Below are 16,599 nucleotides of genomic sequence, written 5' to 3' on the forward strand. Positions count from 1 at the left end.
GCAGGGGCACCCTCTGTCCCCAAATTTCCTCGGTGAGAGCTGTGTGCACCACGGGGCCGGGGCGCTGTCCTCGCAGCAGCGTGCCGGAGGTGCTCGCCAGCCCGAGGTGCCTTTGCCATAGGGCAGGATGAGCCCGGGACAGAGCAGAGCAGCGGGGCCCCAGCAAGAGGATGGGGGCTCCCACCCGGAGGAGAGGTTGGGGCAAGGCTGGCTCACGAAGCAGTCCCGACTGAGCCGGGAACTTGGCCCTCTCCTCCTCCAGGGACGGCTTGCCACCTTGCGTCCTCCAGCCATGGGGCACGGTTGGCTCCGGCAGCAAAAGGGCCCCGCTTTCAGCAGGCGCAGCGCGATGGATGCCCTGCATTTCTGGAGGCGGACACCAGGCGTCCCGGTGCTGGGCTTCACAAGCCCTCGTGACCTTTCCAGCCCAGCAACGTGCCCTGGGGATGATTATTTCATACAAAACAGACCTTTGGATAGGCTTTTTATTTCCTTCACTGCCAGATGCAAAGGAACATCTGCCCTCCTCCGCCCCAGCTCCGTGACGCTTCCTTGGGGCTGAGGCCAAAAGGAAAAGCAAGCGCTCGCTGCTAACGACACGACAGCAGGCAGCGATGCGATGGGCAGGCTGCCTGCAGCGCGCCGCGCCGTGTCCCGCACCCACGCCGTTCCTGGGCTGCCAGCGAGGGGGCTGCAGCCCTGCAGCCCCTCCTGCTTCAGCGCATACCCCAGACTTCCCCATGCGCCGGCGGGCCCTGAGCAGGCACTGCCCGAGAGCCAGCTTTCGTTCTCCCTGGGGAAGAAACCCACTGCTGTTCAGAGGGGGCGAGCCCTGGTGGTCAGCACCCCGTGAAGCTGTATGTGGTGGTTGACTGACAGATGCCAGTCACACCTCCAGCCCCACTCCAAGCTGGGCTTCGGGCACTGCCACAGCCCAAGCCTGGGCAGGGAGCAGGCAGGGAGCCAGGGTGCAGAGAATATAGGGTGCAAGGGTTGCTGCTGAGGGTGCAGGCCTGTAGGGCGTAGCGCGTGCAGGGGTGTGGGGTGCAGGGTGCAAGGAGCGCAGCGAAGGCTGCAAGCGGTGCAGGGGTGCAAGGGAACCGGAGCTGTAGGGGTGCAAGGGGTGCTGGATGCAGAGGGGGCAGGGGGGTTAGGGATGCAGGATTCAAGGGCTGCAGGAGGTGCGGGGGTGCAAAGGATGCAAGGGGTGCAGGGGATGCAGAGATGCAGAGGTGCAGGGTGCAAGAGGTGCAGGGGGTGTAGGGGTGCAAGGGGTGCAGAGGTGCAGGGTGCAAGAGGTGCAGGGGGTGCAGGGGTGCAGGGTTCAGGGGATGCAGGGGGTGCAGGGTGCAAGAGGTGCAGGGGGTGTAGGGGTGCAGGGTGCAAGAGGTGCAAGGGGTGTATGGGGGGCAGGGTGCAGGGGGTGCAGAGGTGCAGGGTGTAAGAGGTGCATGGGGTGTAGGGGTGCAGGGTTCAGGGGATGCAGAGATGCAGAGGTGCAGGGTGCAAGAGGTGCAGGGGGTGTAGGGGTGCAGAGGTGCAGGGTGCAAGAGGTGCAGGGGGATTACGGGTGCAGGGGATGCAGGGGGTGCAGGGTTCAGGGGAAGCGGGGGTGCAGGGTGCAAGAGGTGCAGGGGATGTAGGGGTGCAGGGTTCAGGGGATGCAGGGGGTGCAGGGTGCAAGAGGTGCAGGGCGTGTAGGGGATGCAGGGTGCAAGAGGTGCAGGGGGTGTAGGGGTGCAGGGTTCAGGGGATGCAGGGGGTGCAGGGTGCAAGAGGTGCAGGGGGTGCAGGGGATGCAGGGTGCAAGAGGTGCAGGGGGTGTAGGGGTGCAGGGTTCAGGGGATGCAGAGGTGCAGGGTGCAAGAAGTGCAGGGGGTGTAGGGGTGCAGGGTGCAAGAGGTGCAGGGGGTGCAGGGGATGCAGGGTGCAAGAGGTGCAGGGGGTGTAGGGGTGCAGGGTTCAGGGGATGCAGAGGTGCAGGGTGCAAGAGGTGCAGGGGGTGCAGGGGATGCAGGGTGCAGGGGGTGTAGGGTGCAGGGGGAGCCGGCTGCGCGGGGCGGGTGCGGCCAGCGGCGGGCGGGGCCGCGCAGCGGGGCGGGGCGGGCGCGCAGTGACTCCGGCCGGGCCGGCGCGGAGCAGCGCAGAGCCGAGCCTGGAGTCGAGGTGGCATCATGCCCAAGTGCCCGCGCTGCCAGAAGGAGGTCTACTTCGGTAAGGGCTCCCTATGGCCCCCTCGGGCCGGGCGGCCGCCCTGCCACGGGCCGTCGGGGCTGCTCAGCTGCAGCGCCGGCGGGGCGCGGGGCCCCGGCGTCCGGGCGCTGCGGGGGGCGCGCCGGTGCCTGCTGCCCCCGGGACTGCCCACGGCAGCGCGGCGGATCCTGGGGGCGCCCCAGTGCTACATGTCCTGCAGCATCCTGATGCTGCGTGCCCCAGCGCTGCAACCCCTGGGGGGGAGGTCTCGATGTTGCATGCTCCATGCGAGGAGAAGGCATCCTGCTGCAGGCCAGGGCTGCCGTGGGTACCCCAAGGAGCAGGAGCTCAGCCCTGGTGCCCCTTGGCATTGCCTGCTGCCCTGCACTCGGGCCAGCCCTGTGGGGTGCTGCTCTGGAGCCCCAGGCTGGGCTGGTGCAGCCTGCTGCTCTGGGGATGTTGCTGGGCATGCCAGCACCGTTGCAAAGGCAAACCCTGCCCTTGTGTGAGCTCCGGGGTCCGTGGATTGCCTGTGTTGTTGTGTGTGGTTCGGCGTGGTGAGCTGACAGCCCCGGGGTGGGTTGTGGCCGTGTTATTTTTAAATGGCGTCGCAGGCTGGCCGCACGTGCAGGCTCGCTGCGAGCCCTGCCTGGTTCTGCCTGCCCGCTGGGCTCGAGCCAGGTGCGCTCCCTCTGAATCGGGGCCTCGAGTCTCCAGGTTTCTGCTGGTTTTGGTGCTGGGGTCCTGCCCTCCCGCTGGGAGGGTGTTTTGGAGGTCTGAGTCACTTGTCCCACCAGCAGCGGCTGAAACGGCTGAGCTCTAGCTGCTGAACTTCCCCACTTCCCTGGTTGAGTTGAATTTGAGGGGGTTTGCTGGGAGCTGCTCATACATGCTTCCTGTTTTGTTTTTTTTTTTTTTTAATTTCCTAGGGACGAGGGATCCGCGAGCCCAAGCGCGGTCACTGACTTCTGCTTTCTCTGCCTCATTCTGCTCCGCTCATGGGCGTGCCCTGTTTTTTACCTCTGCTTTGCCAAAGAAATCAGAGGCTCAAGCCGCAAGGGCGGAGGGGTTGGTGACGGAGGCTGCACGGTAACCGTCGCCCCGTCGGTCGGCTGTGCCCCTGCACGGTGGGGAGCCCTGGCCCAGCGCGGGCTGGAGGTCTGGTGTGGACGTGGCTCCTTTGCCTGGGCAGCTTCCACTTCCACCGGAGCGGAGCCGCTTGCAATGCCGGCGCTGATCCCACCAAGCAGCGTGAACTGGGAATGGGGGCCGGGGGCTTTCGCTTGCCCAGCCGTGCCACCCCGCCAGGCTATCGCAGGCAAGGGTTTGCTGTGCCGGGCAGCGCCGGGATCGAGGAGGTCCGTTTGACCAAGGAGGAGCTCACCTCTGCTCTGCCCTTACTGCTGCCTCTTATGAAATCAACTCTGGTAGGGCAGAAGCTAAGCAGGGTTCAAAACGGGCTGGCGAGCAGCTCGCCGCGTTATTTCTGTGTGTAGAGATAAGACGCGCTGGGATACGGAGCAGAGCAAGCCCAGCTCTGGCAGGTCTCGGTCTTCTGTGCCCCTCGGGGTGCCTTGGGGTGCTTTTGGGCAAAATATGTCCATAAAGAACAGGAGCGAGGAGGAGGTGGTGGGGTCTGCTGAGAGGTGCCTGGGACGGGGTGGGCTGCAGAGCCCTTTAGCTGCCATCGGTCGAACTCCCGGGGCAGGATCGCGCCTGCCTGCTGCAGGGAGCCGGGGCAAAGGTTTTACCCAGGCATGGGTGCAAACGCTGGCGTGAGAGGTCGGGAGCCTGAGCTCCTTCTAGAAACGCTGCTACGAGGGAGAGGTCCTCCCGCGGGCTCGTTCCTGCTCGGGCTTCCCGGGGCTTCCCGGGGGGAGGGTGTTGCAGCCCCGCGTGCCTCGCCGGCTGCGCTCGCAGGGCTGCAGGCACAGCGGGCGCTTTGTGCCGCAGGGGACGGCGCCAGGGCGGCCTCGTGACATTTGGGCGCTGCCCCCGCTCCCACCTCTGCAGCCGCCGGTTTGCTCCTTGCGTAAGCTGTCGTGGGCGCGTTTGGCCCCCAAAGAAAAGGTGCTTTGGGGATGCCCGCTGCCGAGGGCCTGGCTGGGGAGCGGGGCGCTCTCGCTGCCTGCCGACGACTCTGTCCCAGCGCTCAGCCTCCTTTTCCAGGCGTGGGAAGGGCGCTTGGACCTGGTGCCGAGCGGGTTCCTGCAGAAAACTCTGCTTTATCGCTTAACAAATCCCCCGCAGCGCAGCTCATGCATCTGCAGAAAGTACCCTCTTCCCCGTCCGTGCCGCAGCTAAAAGCCATGCTGTATTCTTTCCCCTGCGTAAACGCGCTCTGGCCTGAGCAAACGGGCGCATTGCTCCCGCCAGGGCCGCCTGAGCCCGAGCCAGCCTCCAGCCCCGCCGTGGTTTGCCACGGTGCGTGCGAAATCAGGGCTGCGACCACGCGCGGGCGGCTGCAGGAGCCCGGTTTGTGCTTCTGGGCAGGAAGCAGCGATAGCTTTGCCTCCCCGCTCCTCGTCGGCTCGGCGTCTGCCCGCTGCGCCCCCGGCAGCTCGCGCGGAGCAGGCGGAAGGGCTCCGGCTGCTCGGGGGAAAGCCGTCCCTCGCGGGTTGCTGCTGGGCCCCAAATCTTTCCCCTAAGGCTGGTGAAGGGTCGCTGGGTGGATGCAGCCGCCCCTCTTGCGGGGCGCCCGGGGCGGTGGCGGGCGCTGCGCTGGCGCCAGCACTGCCCTGCCCAGGGCTGTGAGATCTCGCCTGCCGGCGCCCGGGTCTGCACAGCGAGCGCTCGGGGCTGAAACTCGAGCGCCTCTGTCCCGTCGGGCAAATGGACCTGCGGAGATACCCAGTGTTCAAAAAAAAGCCTTCTCTTCTCCCGGGGGCTGGTGGCAGGGAGGCCAAGCTGCCACAATGACTGGCATGCTAGCTGGGTGGCCTGGACCAGCACCCTAACCCCCCTCCTTCTCCTGGCAGCCGAGAAGGTGACTTCTCTGGGGAAAGACTGGCACCGACCCTGCTTGAGATGCGAGAAGTGTAACAAGACCCTGACGTCTGGCGGCCACGCGGAGGTGAGGTTTGCCGCCCGGGACGCCCCTGGCGCCGGCCGCGGGGCCGGGCGGGCGGTCGGGGCTGATTCTCTTTCTCTCCCCCGCAGCACGATGGCAAGCCGTACTGCAACCACCCCTGCTACGCGGCCCTGTTCGGGCCCAAAGGTGAGGGGGGTTTCGGCTGGGGTTTGAGGAGGGAGGGGAAGGTGGGTCTGGGTTCCCGTTCCTTCCCGAGACCTGGGGTTGCTGCCCCAAAAAGCTGCCCGTTGCAGCGAGCCGGGGCAGCGGCCGCCGGGATGAGCCAGCCTGCAAAGACCCCCTCTCTGTTTCGGCACGACGATGCGCCCGAGGGCGCGACGGCTGCTGGCTGGGGACCTGGGTGCCCGCAGGTGCTGCCGTGGCCGCCCCCGCCTCCCATTTAATTTTTCCTGGAGGAAACGTTGCCGCTGCGTTTGCACCGCTGCCGGCAGCCTGCCGGTGGCCCCGTAGCCGCCGGGCGTAGGCAGGAACCTGCTTGCGGGCGGCGCTGACCGCGCTCTGCCTCCCTTCCAGGGTTCGGCCGGGGAGGAGCCGAGAGCCACACGTTCAAGTAAAACTTCAGGTTGGTGCCTCCCTCTGGAGCTCCCCTCCTGCCCCGGCTCCCTGGGGCGAAACCTGCCGGGCGCCAGCCCCGCGCCGCCGTCGCGGCAGCGGACGCCAAAGGCTTTCGGCTTTGAGGCCGTTGGCAAAGACGGGGGTCTCTTCCCGCAGCGCCGAGCCGTCCCGGGGACGTCTCCGCTCGTGGCCCGGCCCCGCTGCGGCTCCTCCGCTCTTGTCCCGGCCTGACTTCGTCTGCCCTCTCTTCCGTCCCTCTGCAGGTGCGACGGCCGGCGTTCCCGGCGCGGCCTGAAGACGGCACAAGCGCACCGCAGCCGACGGGCATTTCTGTTCTTAATTCACTCTGTAGTAGGCTAGCACGTGAAAAGCAATAAGCAACCTGGGGATGGAGCTGGTGCGGAGAGGGGGGCCGCTCCTCCTCCGGATGGCCGGGGCGGCTCGGACGCGCCGTCGCGCGGGCAGCTCGGCCGACGTCACCGAAGGCCTTCGGGAGAGGAGCCCGCACCCTTCCAGCCACGGCCCAGCCCCGCTTCCGGCACCCGGCTCTCGTGGCGGGGCCCGCGCTTGTATTCTCCAGCCGTAATAAACCGAAAGACGCTTTCCCCGCCGCGCGGCGGCTGTGCTCTCCGTAACGGCGTCCCGCGGGACCCGCTCGCCGGCGGCGGGTCGCGCTGGGCAGGGCTGCCGGCGCGTCCTCCGTGCGGAGGGGCTCGGCTGGCGCCCGCGGCTCTGCCGGGGCTTGGAGCGGCCCGGGGAGGGCAGCGCTGCGCGGCAAGGTGCGAGAGGTCTCGCCAGCCCCCCCCCGCCGGCCGTCTTCCCCCGCTGGGGCCGGTTCGAGGCTCCGGGGGGCCGGGCCCGCGTCCCACCCCCGGCCGTGCCTTGGAGAGCCTCCAGCTCTTCCCCGTCTCCTCCGAGCTCCGGGAGGAGGCTTTGCAGCCCCGAGGTCAGGTGGGACCGTCTCATGTCGACTGTCACCTCGGTTGCTTCAGCTTTGACCAGTCACTTGAAAAGGCTCAGTGGGTGCGCGGCGGCGAGCTTCCTGCCGGGGCGAAGGCAGCGTTAGGAAGCGCCAGCCGCTCGCAGGCGCTGCCCTTTCCTGTTTGCGACCTCTCGCCCTGATGGGAAAAGACAGTTGGCAGACGTAAAAGGCGGCGGTGTGAGGGACCTTCCTAACGTGGTGTCTCAAGCACACCTTTTCCTAACCTGGACCTCCCAATTTACGCGTTCTGATGTGTTTCACAACGCGCGTTGGGTACTTTATCTCCCGTTTACGCACACGTTTCTTTAGGAGCTGCTCCACCTCTTACTGTGACGCTGGTCTTTGTAGGATTTGGCCCCAAACCCTCAGGGGTCAGAGGCACCTGACTAGCGCCAAAATCTGTGGTGTGACAAGTGTCTTAAAACCTCCCCTGTGCTTGATGCCAGCAGTCTCCGCACCCACAAAGCACACTTCAGCCTCACAAATTCAAACAGCCGGAGCTGCCTCGCCTGCCACCCGCTTAGCCTGACGAATGCTTGTGGCTGCAGAAAGGCAAATAAGGGCTATTTCTGTCCGGTCCCGGGTGAACCTCCCCGCCAGCGAGGTCTCTCAGGGCCCCATGCCTTCCCGCTCCCCCCACGCTGCCCCCAGAAGCCTTCCTGGGCGCGCTGGCGCGCAGGAGACGTGGTCCCCGGCGGCGCTGCGGGCTCTGCCCCTCCGCGCTGGGCGCCCAGTAAGCACAGCTGGCACCCAACGTGCTCTGCTCTGCAAACTGGGCTTCATAGCGAACGAGTGATGTAGTCCCAGAGGCCTTGAGCATGCCGATGAGGTAGTTTGCCCTTAATGTTAAAAATAATAGCGAGCGCAAGCCTCCTCATCCTCTGGGCTTGCGTAAGTGCATCCTATGGGGGAAAAAGATCCGTGAATTGGTCTCCTGGTTTTTCCAAACAAGGCTCCAAACCAAAACTTTTTAGACCAGCTTTCCAGGAGCAGATAATTGCAGGGGCAAGAGCCCAAACCAGCAGGGACTAGTGAGGAACCAGATAACGTTTTGGCAAAATCAAGTGCTGGCTGGGGAGAGGCTCAGGGCAATCCAGCTCTAAATAAAAGCACTTTTACTGGGTAGTGCCAGCACCTGGGGCAGGAGGTAGTGCGCCCTGCCTTCATCAGAGCATCATCAAAGCCCCTGTCAACAGGGCAAGGAAGCTGCAGCCTCCTGTGCTTTGGGCTCCGCCACCACATCCTCCTTCCGGCGCGAGCTGTGAGTGCTGCGCTAATGAAAGCAGCCTGCTTTCTTCCACAGGGCCCTGGAATGAATCTTAATGGGCTGTTTTATGATCATTTAGCCCCATCACACCGTGGTGAAGGCAGGTTTGACCTAGCTTAGCAATCTGCTGTGTTCTCCTGCCTGCTGTGACTGCTCCCTGCCCCGATACCAGGATGGAGGGGGACCCTGGCCCCACCATACCCACAGCTCCATGGGCTTCGTGGAAGGAAGTGCTATTTGCTTCCAAGTGGAAAATGTGGTCTCCCGGATGCTGGTGAGCCTGGGAAGGCTTCTGGTGGCAGTGCAGGGGGAGCGGGAAGACATGGCGCAGGATGATGGGGAATTGCCCTGAAAGGAATCTGCTGGCCATGTGCAAATGGTAGAGAAAACAACTGGATGAGACCTCAAGCAGCTTGCTGGGGTTGGGAAGCTGGGCCTGCCTGGGGCGGGCCTTGGACTAGAGTCCTCCAGAGCTGCTTTGCAGCCCAGGACTTTCTGTGGACCAGTGAAGGTACCTGACTGCTTCCTCTTCTTGCAGGTTTTGGTGCGATGCAGCTGTCTTGCAGCAGCTGTAACTGAGTCCTCCCTTGGTCTCTGGGGCTGGTCCTCTGTCCACGGGGCCCTGTGCTGTCGGTCAGCACCCCGCTGCTGAGCCTTTCCGTCGGCTCCTGGTGGGCTGTCGAGGCTGCAGCTTGTTTTGGGCGTTGCTGTATACTGGTGATGCAGGTGCAGTAGCTCGGGTTGGCCCTCCTTGCTCCCAGCACCCCGAGAGATGTAGGAACCGAGCTGTGCGAGGTCTGTGCAGCCACAGGAAACACACAACGAAGCTCAACCCAGGCTGCAGCTGCCTCGCCCCAGGCTCTGCCTGCGGGTGGGTGAAAACGGGAGATTCCTCAAACAGGCTCTGGGGACAAGCCTCTGGGTGTCGAGTCCCTCGCCCGCCCGTCAGCCTCTGGCTCTCCTCCTCCTCTCGCCGACCCGCAGCAGGCGCTCCCGCTGAGACGGCTGGCGCTGAGCCGCAGGGCTTGCTGTCGGGATACTCCCCTCCGCGTGCTTTGCTCGCCTGAGTAATGCTCTCAAGCCCGCTCCAGAGGGAAGAGTCCAGCCTCGATGCTGTGAGGTTGGGCAGTTCAGGCTTGGGTCACATCCGGACGGAGCCTCGGTCGAAGCAAATGCATGACAAATTGATTCAAAACTTGCTTCGGTTTTTGGAGAGGAAGAAGAAACAGCTGTATTGCACTTGGATAGGAAACCTGCGTCTGAGCCAGGCACTCTCCTCCGTGCTGCACCGACGCTGGGGGGACGGGGCGAGCCGCGGAGACGGGCTGTCAGCAGACATAATCTTTTCTCCATTAAACAGTAAATCTCGCCGGCCTGGAGCACGAGCCGTGCAGACAGGCGGCAGGGCGGCTTCCAGAGCCGCTCGTCCGCGATGCTCCCGGCTCTGGCGGGGCAGGTCGAGGCCCTGGGGTCTCCCAGGGCCCCCCACTGGGGAGGCCGGCGGAGACGGTCCCCGTCCTCCCAGCACTGCGGTGCCCCAGCTCTTCTTGGGGAGCAGCCGAGGGATGCCGGCTCAGCGCGCTCCGCCGGTTGCTCCCACAGCTCGTGGCCGAAAGGAGACCTTCGGGAGGAGACCAGCTCCCAGGGAATCCCCACGGGCATATTGCTGCCACCGCAGACCTGGGTCCGGGCCGTCCCCGAGGCACCTGTGCAGAGAGCAATGGGCATTGGATGGTTTCCAGCATGGTCATGCCTGGTGCGAAGGCCCCTGCTTTTTGGCAGCTTTAAACGCAGCAGTTGCTAACCCCAGAGGAAGGGGCTGTCCTTCCTTTGCCATTATTCGGAAGCTCGGGCTGAGATCAGTGAAGTTTGCAGCTCACTGAAAGTTGGTTGCTATAAACATTTCATCATTGTGACAAAAAAACAAACAAAACCACCCGTTGCACTGGCAGCTGAGTGTGGGTTAGCCCGAAAGCACTGGGCAGGGAAGCAGAAGAGGTTTTGGCAAAGGGCAAGAAACAGGAGGGGTTCCGAAACGGAACGGCTGCAGCCCCCCCGACTGTGTGGCTTTCTGCACAGCGGGATAAAGGTGCAAAGGACAGAAAGGTGGGGGGTACTCTCAGCCTGGCCAGTCCCCCAGGCAGCTGATTTATGCGGTGCATGGGTGTTTCTCCAGCCCGGGTGGGTGGGCTCTGTTTGGAAGCCGAATCCAAGCAGGAGGCAGGGAAGGCTGGTTGGGGCCATCCGGCCTGATCCTGCGCCTCCCGGTCTTGGCAGTGCCTGCTTTGGGTTAAAGTCCGCCCTGCCCGCGCCCAGGAGACGTGTCCCTCACCCGCAGCGGCCAAGGGCGACCGCTCACGCTGGAGGCCTTAAAGCAGTTTGCTGCTCTCGGCATCGCTCGTTAGGGCTGTTCTTAGCCAGAGGACGCGGAGGGGGGCGTACCCCGCGAGCGTGGCCAGCGGGAGAGGGCAGATGCTCGGGTCTGGGTTAAAGTAGGGTGGGACAACTGTGGGTCTGGTTCACGGCAGCCCCTTTGGGATGCTGGCTGCCCCACGGGAGCCTCTGCGGAGCCGCGTGCCACCACGCCTGCCCCACCAGCACCCTGGTCTGGCACCTCCTGCCGTTCCCTTGGGCATGTTTTTTTTTTTAAATTCTGCAAATAAAGCTGTGTCCCCTTTTCTGCCTGCCCTGATTTATGCTGTGGGGCCAGGCACCTGGGGTCCCACAGCAGCCCCCCCCCCCCCGGGGTTTATGCCGTGCTGTTGCATCTGTTCCCCGTCCCCTCTGGGAGATGGGGGTGAAGGGGGAGATGGAGAGGAGCTGTGCCGGGCGCCCAGGCCGCGAGCGAGCCGGGGAGGGTGCCGGCAGGGCCGGGGGAGCGTGGCACGCCGGGTGCACGGGCGCACAGGCTGCTGCTTGCCCAGGGCAGAGCATCTCCCGCTCGTTGCTGCATGCGGCTCTGGGCAGGACACACAGGAAGGAAGCGGACGGCAGATGCTCAGTCTTGGGAAGCGGGTCTGTAATTGGGTGGTACCCAGCTCACCACCACTTCTTTTTCTTTTTTAAATCTCTTATTTTTGAGGCTGATACGTGTCAAGCTCAAAGAACTCTGATATCTTGTGGGGAGAGCAGCCAGAAAGTGTCCACCCATCTCCTGACACTTGCCGCTTGGATAATTCTTGCTCAGATATCTGCCTGCTTATCTAGGCGGTGATAAGAGAGCCTGCAACTCATGTCAGGCAGGCAAGAGCTCTGCAAGCCCGCTCAGCCAGCCGGGACTTCCTGGCCCAGCTCTGCAAAGCCGTGCGGTGGGGGAAGCCCCGTCCGGACCACCAGCGGAAGCAGCTTTGCAGAGGTGACAGAGATGGAGTCAAATCTTGATCCTGATGGGTAATGAAATCCCCGGTAAATATTGATTCAGTGTCAGGGTGAGCAGCTGGGTGCAAAGAGCAATGTCAACTTGGTTATTCAAGTAAAAGGGTATAGGCGACGCTCCTGAGAGCGGGGAATTGCAAGGAGAATTTTTTTAAAAAAAAACCCTTCCCCATTCATTTGTCATATTCTAAGTGCAGACCCTGCTTCAGAGGGCCTGCAACCCCAAGGCATACACCTGCAGGAGCTGACCCTGAATTCGGCGCTGCGCCCACCCGCAGGCCTGTTGCAGACTCCTGTACTGCATGCGGAAAAACTTTGCCCTGGGGCATTTGTGGAGCGGTGCTGCTGCTGCTCTGCATATCCCAGCGGCCGGGCGGCACCAGCAAAGCTCCCGGCCGGTCAGGTCGGAGCGGAGAGCGGGAGCCGGTGGCGACCCCTCCGTGTCGGGATGCAAGCCTGGATCCTCCAAGCCTTCCCCACGGCCGGCAGGAGAGGCCCCGGCTTGGGGACGAGCCCGGTGGCACGACCGCCCTGCTACGAGCTGGTCTGTGCTTGTGGCCCCTCTCTGCCCCCGTGCTGTTTCCCGCTGGGATGTTAGCCCCGCTGCCTGCCAGGCCTTGTCTTTTCCCACTGAGATTAACCCAGCAGAGGGGCGATAGTGGATGTATCTGAAAGAGCCGGGAGGGCCTTGGGAAGGAGCTGGGAACGTTTGCAGCAGGAAACTGCAGCCTGCCTGGCAGAGGCGCGGATCTGATCGGCTCAGGGCGTGAAACGCTGCGGCCACCCAACTTCTCGCTCAGGCGAGCAGGAAAAAACAGCTGCGATGTTTGCTGGCGCAGGGAGGAGGCGAGCAGGCGCTCCCGCGGGACGAGCAGGCGGCGGGAGCGTGGGAAGAGGGGCCGCGGGAAGCGCTGATGCGTGCCCAGGCTGTGTCTCAGCTGAGCCTTCAGAGGCATAATCCTGGGGAAACAGAAAAAAAAAGAGCAAACGGGGCACTTTTCCCAGGAGGAGAGCTCACACCTCGCTCCAGGCAGGCAGGCGGCCGTGGGCTGGCCGAGGTGACATCAGGAAGCCCTGCTGCTGCTGGAGCGAGCGGCGCGGGGCGATAGCCACTATCACATACAATCTGCATGAGGCAATGGGATCCGGCCGTCACCTCTGGCCGTGGCCGGCAAACGGGCCGGCGCTGAGCCCTGCTGCTGGCAGGCGGCGGCGGGTTGCTATAGCGCGGGAGCAAACACAGCGCGCTTGGTCCCCGTGAGTCACCCCGGGCGGAAATGACCTGAGCTGACACGCCGCAAAGAAAACTGCTGCGGGCAACATCACGCGCCCACCGGCCCGGCCTTCTCCCCTCCGTTCCCAGGTTGGACAGCCCCTGGGGTGCCCTTTCCCCCCGGAAAAACCCCGTGCTTGCAAGCAGGGCTGCATCGGCGTCGGGGCGCCCGGCCGGGCTCCTCTGCATGCCGGGGCGCTCCGGAGCTGCGTGCTTTCGGAGGCGAGAGGAAACCACCGCCTTCCCGTCGGCTTCTCGGACCTTGGGAAAAACGGCTCGTGCTGTCACCAGAGCGGATAAGCTGGGCCTCGCGGGCAGCAGGCTGGGGCCGCGCGCCCGCTCGGCTGCCTGCTGGCACCCTGCGCGCTGGCCGGGGAGGAGGAGGAGGAGGAGGAGGAGGAGGAGGAGGAGGAGAGCCGTGCGGGCGACGGAGCGGCGACGTGCAGCGGCAGCGCAGGGACGCGCGGCCCCGGGGAGGAGGCCCAGACAGAGGAATGCGCGTGGGGACAGGGATGGCTTTGGGAAGGGTTTATTGAGTGGTCAAGCAAACAGAGGAAATTGGCCCCAGCTGAAGGGCCTCCTGCCTGGGGGCTGCTGCAGCGGAGACGGGGGACTAGGCAAGCGATGCGTCATGGACGGACCAGACGGGGCCTGATACCGGCGCGGTGCACAAAGCCGACGCGGGAAGCCAAAGACAGCAAAGGAAAATGTGACTCCAACAAGGCTCTGGGCCGCAGAGGAGCCCTTCAAAGCAGGTTGGGACCCAGAGGGGGAGTGCCCAGGGCAGGAACCACATGCAGATGCCGAACCCGTTAGGAAGGACAGCGAAGCGGTGGGCAGATATTGCTGAGCTAGAGCTGGATCAACTCTCCCCGGGATGAGAAAATACTTTCCAGGCCATTAGGAGCTAAGGAGGATGTGAGACAACAGCTGCTAGAGAAGATATTTAACCCCCCCCCCCCCCCCCCCCGTAAGCCTGGCTAGCTGAGACCCAGGAGCCCTTTCAGGGCTGTCTGGAGCAGAATCGGCAGGTCTGGGGGAGCGCTAACGCCACGCCGATAGGCGAGCGGGGAAGCGCTGCCAGGCCAAGGGCTGGGAGGGCCTGGGAGGCAGCAACCCAGGGGGCAAGAGTGCACACGCGGTGCATGTTAGCGAGCGGGGTTTTGTGGGGCGTCCGGTTGGACAAAAGCGGTTTCTCTCCTCGTTGCGAGCAACGGTTTGGCTGACAGAGGCAATTCCGTGGCTGGGAGGAATTTGACGTGTTGTTCATGGTGTTCAGACGTTAAAAAAAGAAGAAGGCGGGGGGGGGGGAAGCAGCATTATGCTGGATCCATGTTAAATAATGGGTTCTGAAGGGGGGGAACCGGCCATGAAACCGTCGGGACCCCACGGGAAGAAAATCCGCGGGACCGCAGCCGGCGTGCAGCGGTTTTGGCCTCTCGGCGCGCCGCCTGGCTCGGCTCGGGGGACTTGCCGAGAGGGGCCAGAAGTGGGATCTCCGGCCTGAGGCAGGAGCGCGGGAAGGGCTCGGTAACGGAAAGCTCAGCGAAGGTAAGGAGCCGGGGAGAAAGGTGGCTCCTTCCAGCCTCCGCTCTGCTCCCCGAGAGGGAAAGGCTGCACCCGGGCCCGGCTCCGCGCCGCTTGGGATTGCCCGTGTGCCAACCAGGAAACAGGCTTACATTTTTCTCCTGACACTCAAGGGCCTGGGAAACTCAGCAAATCGCTACTGACGTGACGCGAAGCTTCGCAGTGCGCTGGGAAAGCTGGTTTGTGCGTTGCAAACCTGGATTCAAAGGCATCCGGGGCCGCACCAAATTAGTAACTCAGTCCCCAAGATCACAGACAGCCGCGCTCTTCTGGATTTAAAAAACAAAACCAAACAAAAAAAAAAACCCAAAAAACCCCCAAACCCACCTCCGTGGTGGAACAAGCCCATGTGAGGCGCGAGGCTGGCTGGCCTCCTGCGCCGGCTGCTCGGCGCGGCGCCGCGGCCCGCTGCCTGGGCTGAGCCCCTCCGGGCCGGGGCTGGGGGGACGGCGGCGTTATCGCCCGTGTTCGGCAGGAGCAGTGGGGCACGGCGATCCGGGGGGCAGAGGCGCCGCCAGGCTGGCGCTGAGCCCGCGCTGGGTGGTACTGGTCCTGCTGGCCCTGCGCTGGGCCATACTGGGCTGCGCTGGGCTGCACTGGGCCATACTGGGCTGCACTGGGCCAGCCTGCGCTGGGTTGTGCTGGGCCATACTGGGCTGCACTGGGCTGCACTGAGCTGTACTGGGCCATACTGGCTGCACTGGGCTGCACTGAGCTGCACTGGGCCATACTGGGCCATACTGGGCTGCATTGGGCTGCACTGGACCATACTGGGCTGTGCTGGGCTGCATTGAGCTGTACTGGGCCATACTGGCTGCACTGGGCCATACTGGGCTGCACTGGGTTGCACTGAGCTGCACTGGGCCATACTGGGCCATATTGGGCTGCACTGGACCATACTGGGCTGCACTGGGCTGCACTGAGCTGCACTGGGCCGTACTGGGCCATACTGGGCTGCACTGGGCTGCACTGGGCCATACTGTGCTGTGCTGGGTTGCACTGAGCTGTACTGGGCTGCATTGGGCCATACTGTGCTGGGCTGCACTGGGCTGTACCAGCTGCACTGGGCTGCACTGGACCATACTGTGCTGTGCTGGGCTGCACTGAGCTGTACTGGGCCATACTGGCTGCACTGGACCATACTGGGCTGCACTGGGCCCTACTGAGCTGCACTGGGCCATACTGGGCCATACTGGGCTGCACTGGGCTGCACTGGACCATACTGGGCTGTGCTGGGCCTCACTGGGCTGCACTGGGCCCTACTGTGCTGCACTGGACCATACTGGGCTGTGCTGGGTTGCACTGAGCTGTACTGGGCTGCATTGGGGCCATACTGTGCTGTGCTGGGCTGCACTGGGCTGCACTGGGCTGTACCAGCTGCACTGGGCTGCACTGGGCCATACTGGGCTGTGCTGGGTTGCACTGAGCTGTACTGGGCTGCATTGGGGACATACTGTGCTGTGCTGGGCTGCACTGGGCTGCACTGGGCCATACTGGGCTGCACTGGCCGTGCTGGGCTATGCTGGCCACACTACGCCACACTGGGCTGTACTAGGCTATGCTGGCAGCACTGGTCTGTACTGGGAGCAGTACTGGGCTGTACTGGGAGTGGTACTGGGAGGTACTGGGGGCTGTACTGGGAGCGGTACTGGGCTGTACTGGGAGAGGTACTGGGGGCTGTACTGGGGGCTGCACTGGGCGGTACTGGGAGCGGTACTGGGCTGCACTGGGCGGTACTGGGAGCGGTACTGGGCTGCACTGGCCGCCCGCCGGCGCTGCCGTGCCCCGCCCAGGGCCCAGGGGGCGCCGCCGCGGCCGGGCTCGGCGGAAGGAGCTGGCCGCGCGGCCGCGCTGCGCAGGCGCCGCGCCGCCCTCGGGAGGCGGCGGGAGCGCGATGCGGCGGGAGCGGGAGCCGGAGCGGGGTCGGGGCCGGGGCCGGGGGCTGCCGGGCGCCGTCGGGGCGCTGTGCCGGGCCCTGCCGCCGGGCGCCCGGCCCGCCCCGGACACGCTGCGCCGCGCCAGGTTCGACCGGCCGCAGGCGGTGAGCGCCGGGCCCTCGCCCGCCCCCCGTTACCTGGCAACGCCGCGCCTGTTGCTTAGCGACCCGCCCCCTCCCTCGCCGCGGGGCCGGCGGCTTCCGGCGGCGCCCCCCTCCCGTGAGGGGCCGGGGGCAGCAGGGACACGCGTGTGGTGGCGGGGGGGAGCCACGCGTGTGGGGCCGGGGGGAGCAGGGACACACACGTGTGGGGTTGGAGGGGGCAGAGACACGCGTGTGG

At 64.7% G+C, this 16,599-nt stretch overlaps 3 protein-coding genes across 4 annotated transcripts in view; all 3 read left to right on the forward strand.

The window, feature by feature from the left end:
• The first annotated feature begins 2,071 nt into the window (after positions 1–2,071).
• CRIP1 (cysteine rich protein 1) lies at positions 2,072–6,443 on the forward strand. The gene is made up of 5 exons (XM_068952034.1): positions 2,072–2,214; positions 5,172–5,266; positions 5,353–5,410; positions 5,798–5,846; positions 6,103–6,443. Exons 1-4 carry the CDS (start codon positions 2,175–2,177, stop codon positions 5,836–5,838), a joined length of 234 nt encoding a protein of 77 aa, XP_068808135.1. The 5' UTR covers positions 2,072–2,174; the 3' UTR covers positions 5,839–5,846; positions 6,103–6,443.
• A 5,389-nt stretch (positions 6,444–11,832) lies between these two features.
• NOS1AP (nitric oxide synthase 1 adaptor protein) overlaps positions 11,833–16,599 on the forward strand; it is a 273,521-nt gene continuing 268,754 nt past the window's right edge. For both annotated transcript variants that reach the window (XM_068952161.1, XM_068952163.1), the window contains exon 1: positions 11,833–11,841. The gene's annotated coding sequence lies outside the window, so the exon portion shown is untranslated. The remainder of the gene's footprint in view (positions 11,842–16,599) is intronic.
• The window catches only part of TEDC1 (tubulin epsilon and delta complex 1), a 74,150-nt gene continuing 73,768 nt past the window's right edge, over positions 16,218–16,599 (forward strand). The window contains exon 1 of the mRNA XM_068952037.1: positions 16,218–16,364. Coding sequence (XP_068808138.1) covers positions 16,218–16,364 — 147 coding nt within the window. The remainder of the gene's footprint in view (positions 16,365–16,599) is intronic.

Source organism: Struthio camelus, chromosome 8 (genome assembly GCF_040807025.1).
Source record: "Struthio camelus isolate bStrCam1 chromosome 8, bStrCam1.hap1, whole genome shotgun sequence".
NCBI classification, from domain to species: Eukaryota; Metazoa; Chordata; class Aves; order Struthioniformes; family Struthionidae; genus Struthio; species Struthio camelus.

Coding starts and splice junctions, on each gene's coding strand:
- CRIP1 (XM_068952034.1), top strand. CDS start 2,175: ATGCCCAAGTGCCCGCGCTGCCAGAAGGAGGTCTACTTCG. Junction 2,215..5,171: donor CCAGAAGGAGGTCTACTTCG/GTAAGGGCTCCC, acceptor TTCTCCTGGCAG/CCGAGAAGGTGACTTCTCTG. Junction 5,267..5,352: donor CGTCTGGCGGCCACGCGGAG/GTGAGGTTTGCC, acceptor TCTCCCCCGCAG/CACGATGGCAAGCCGTACTG.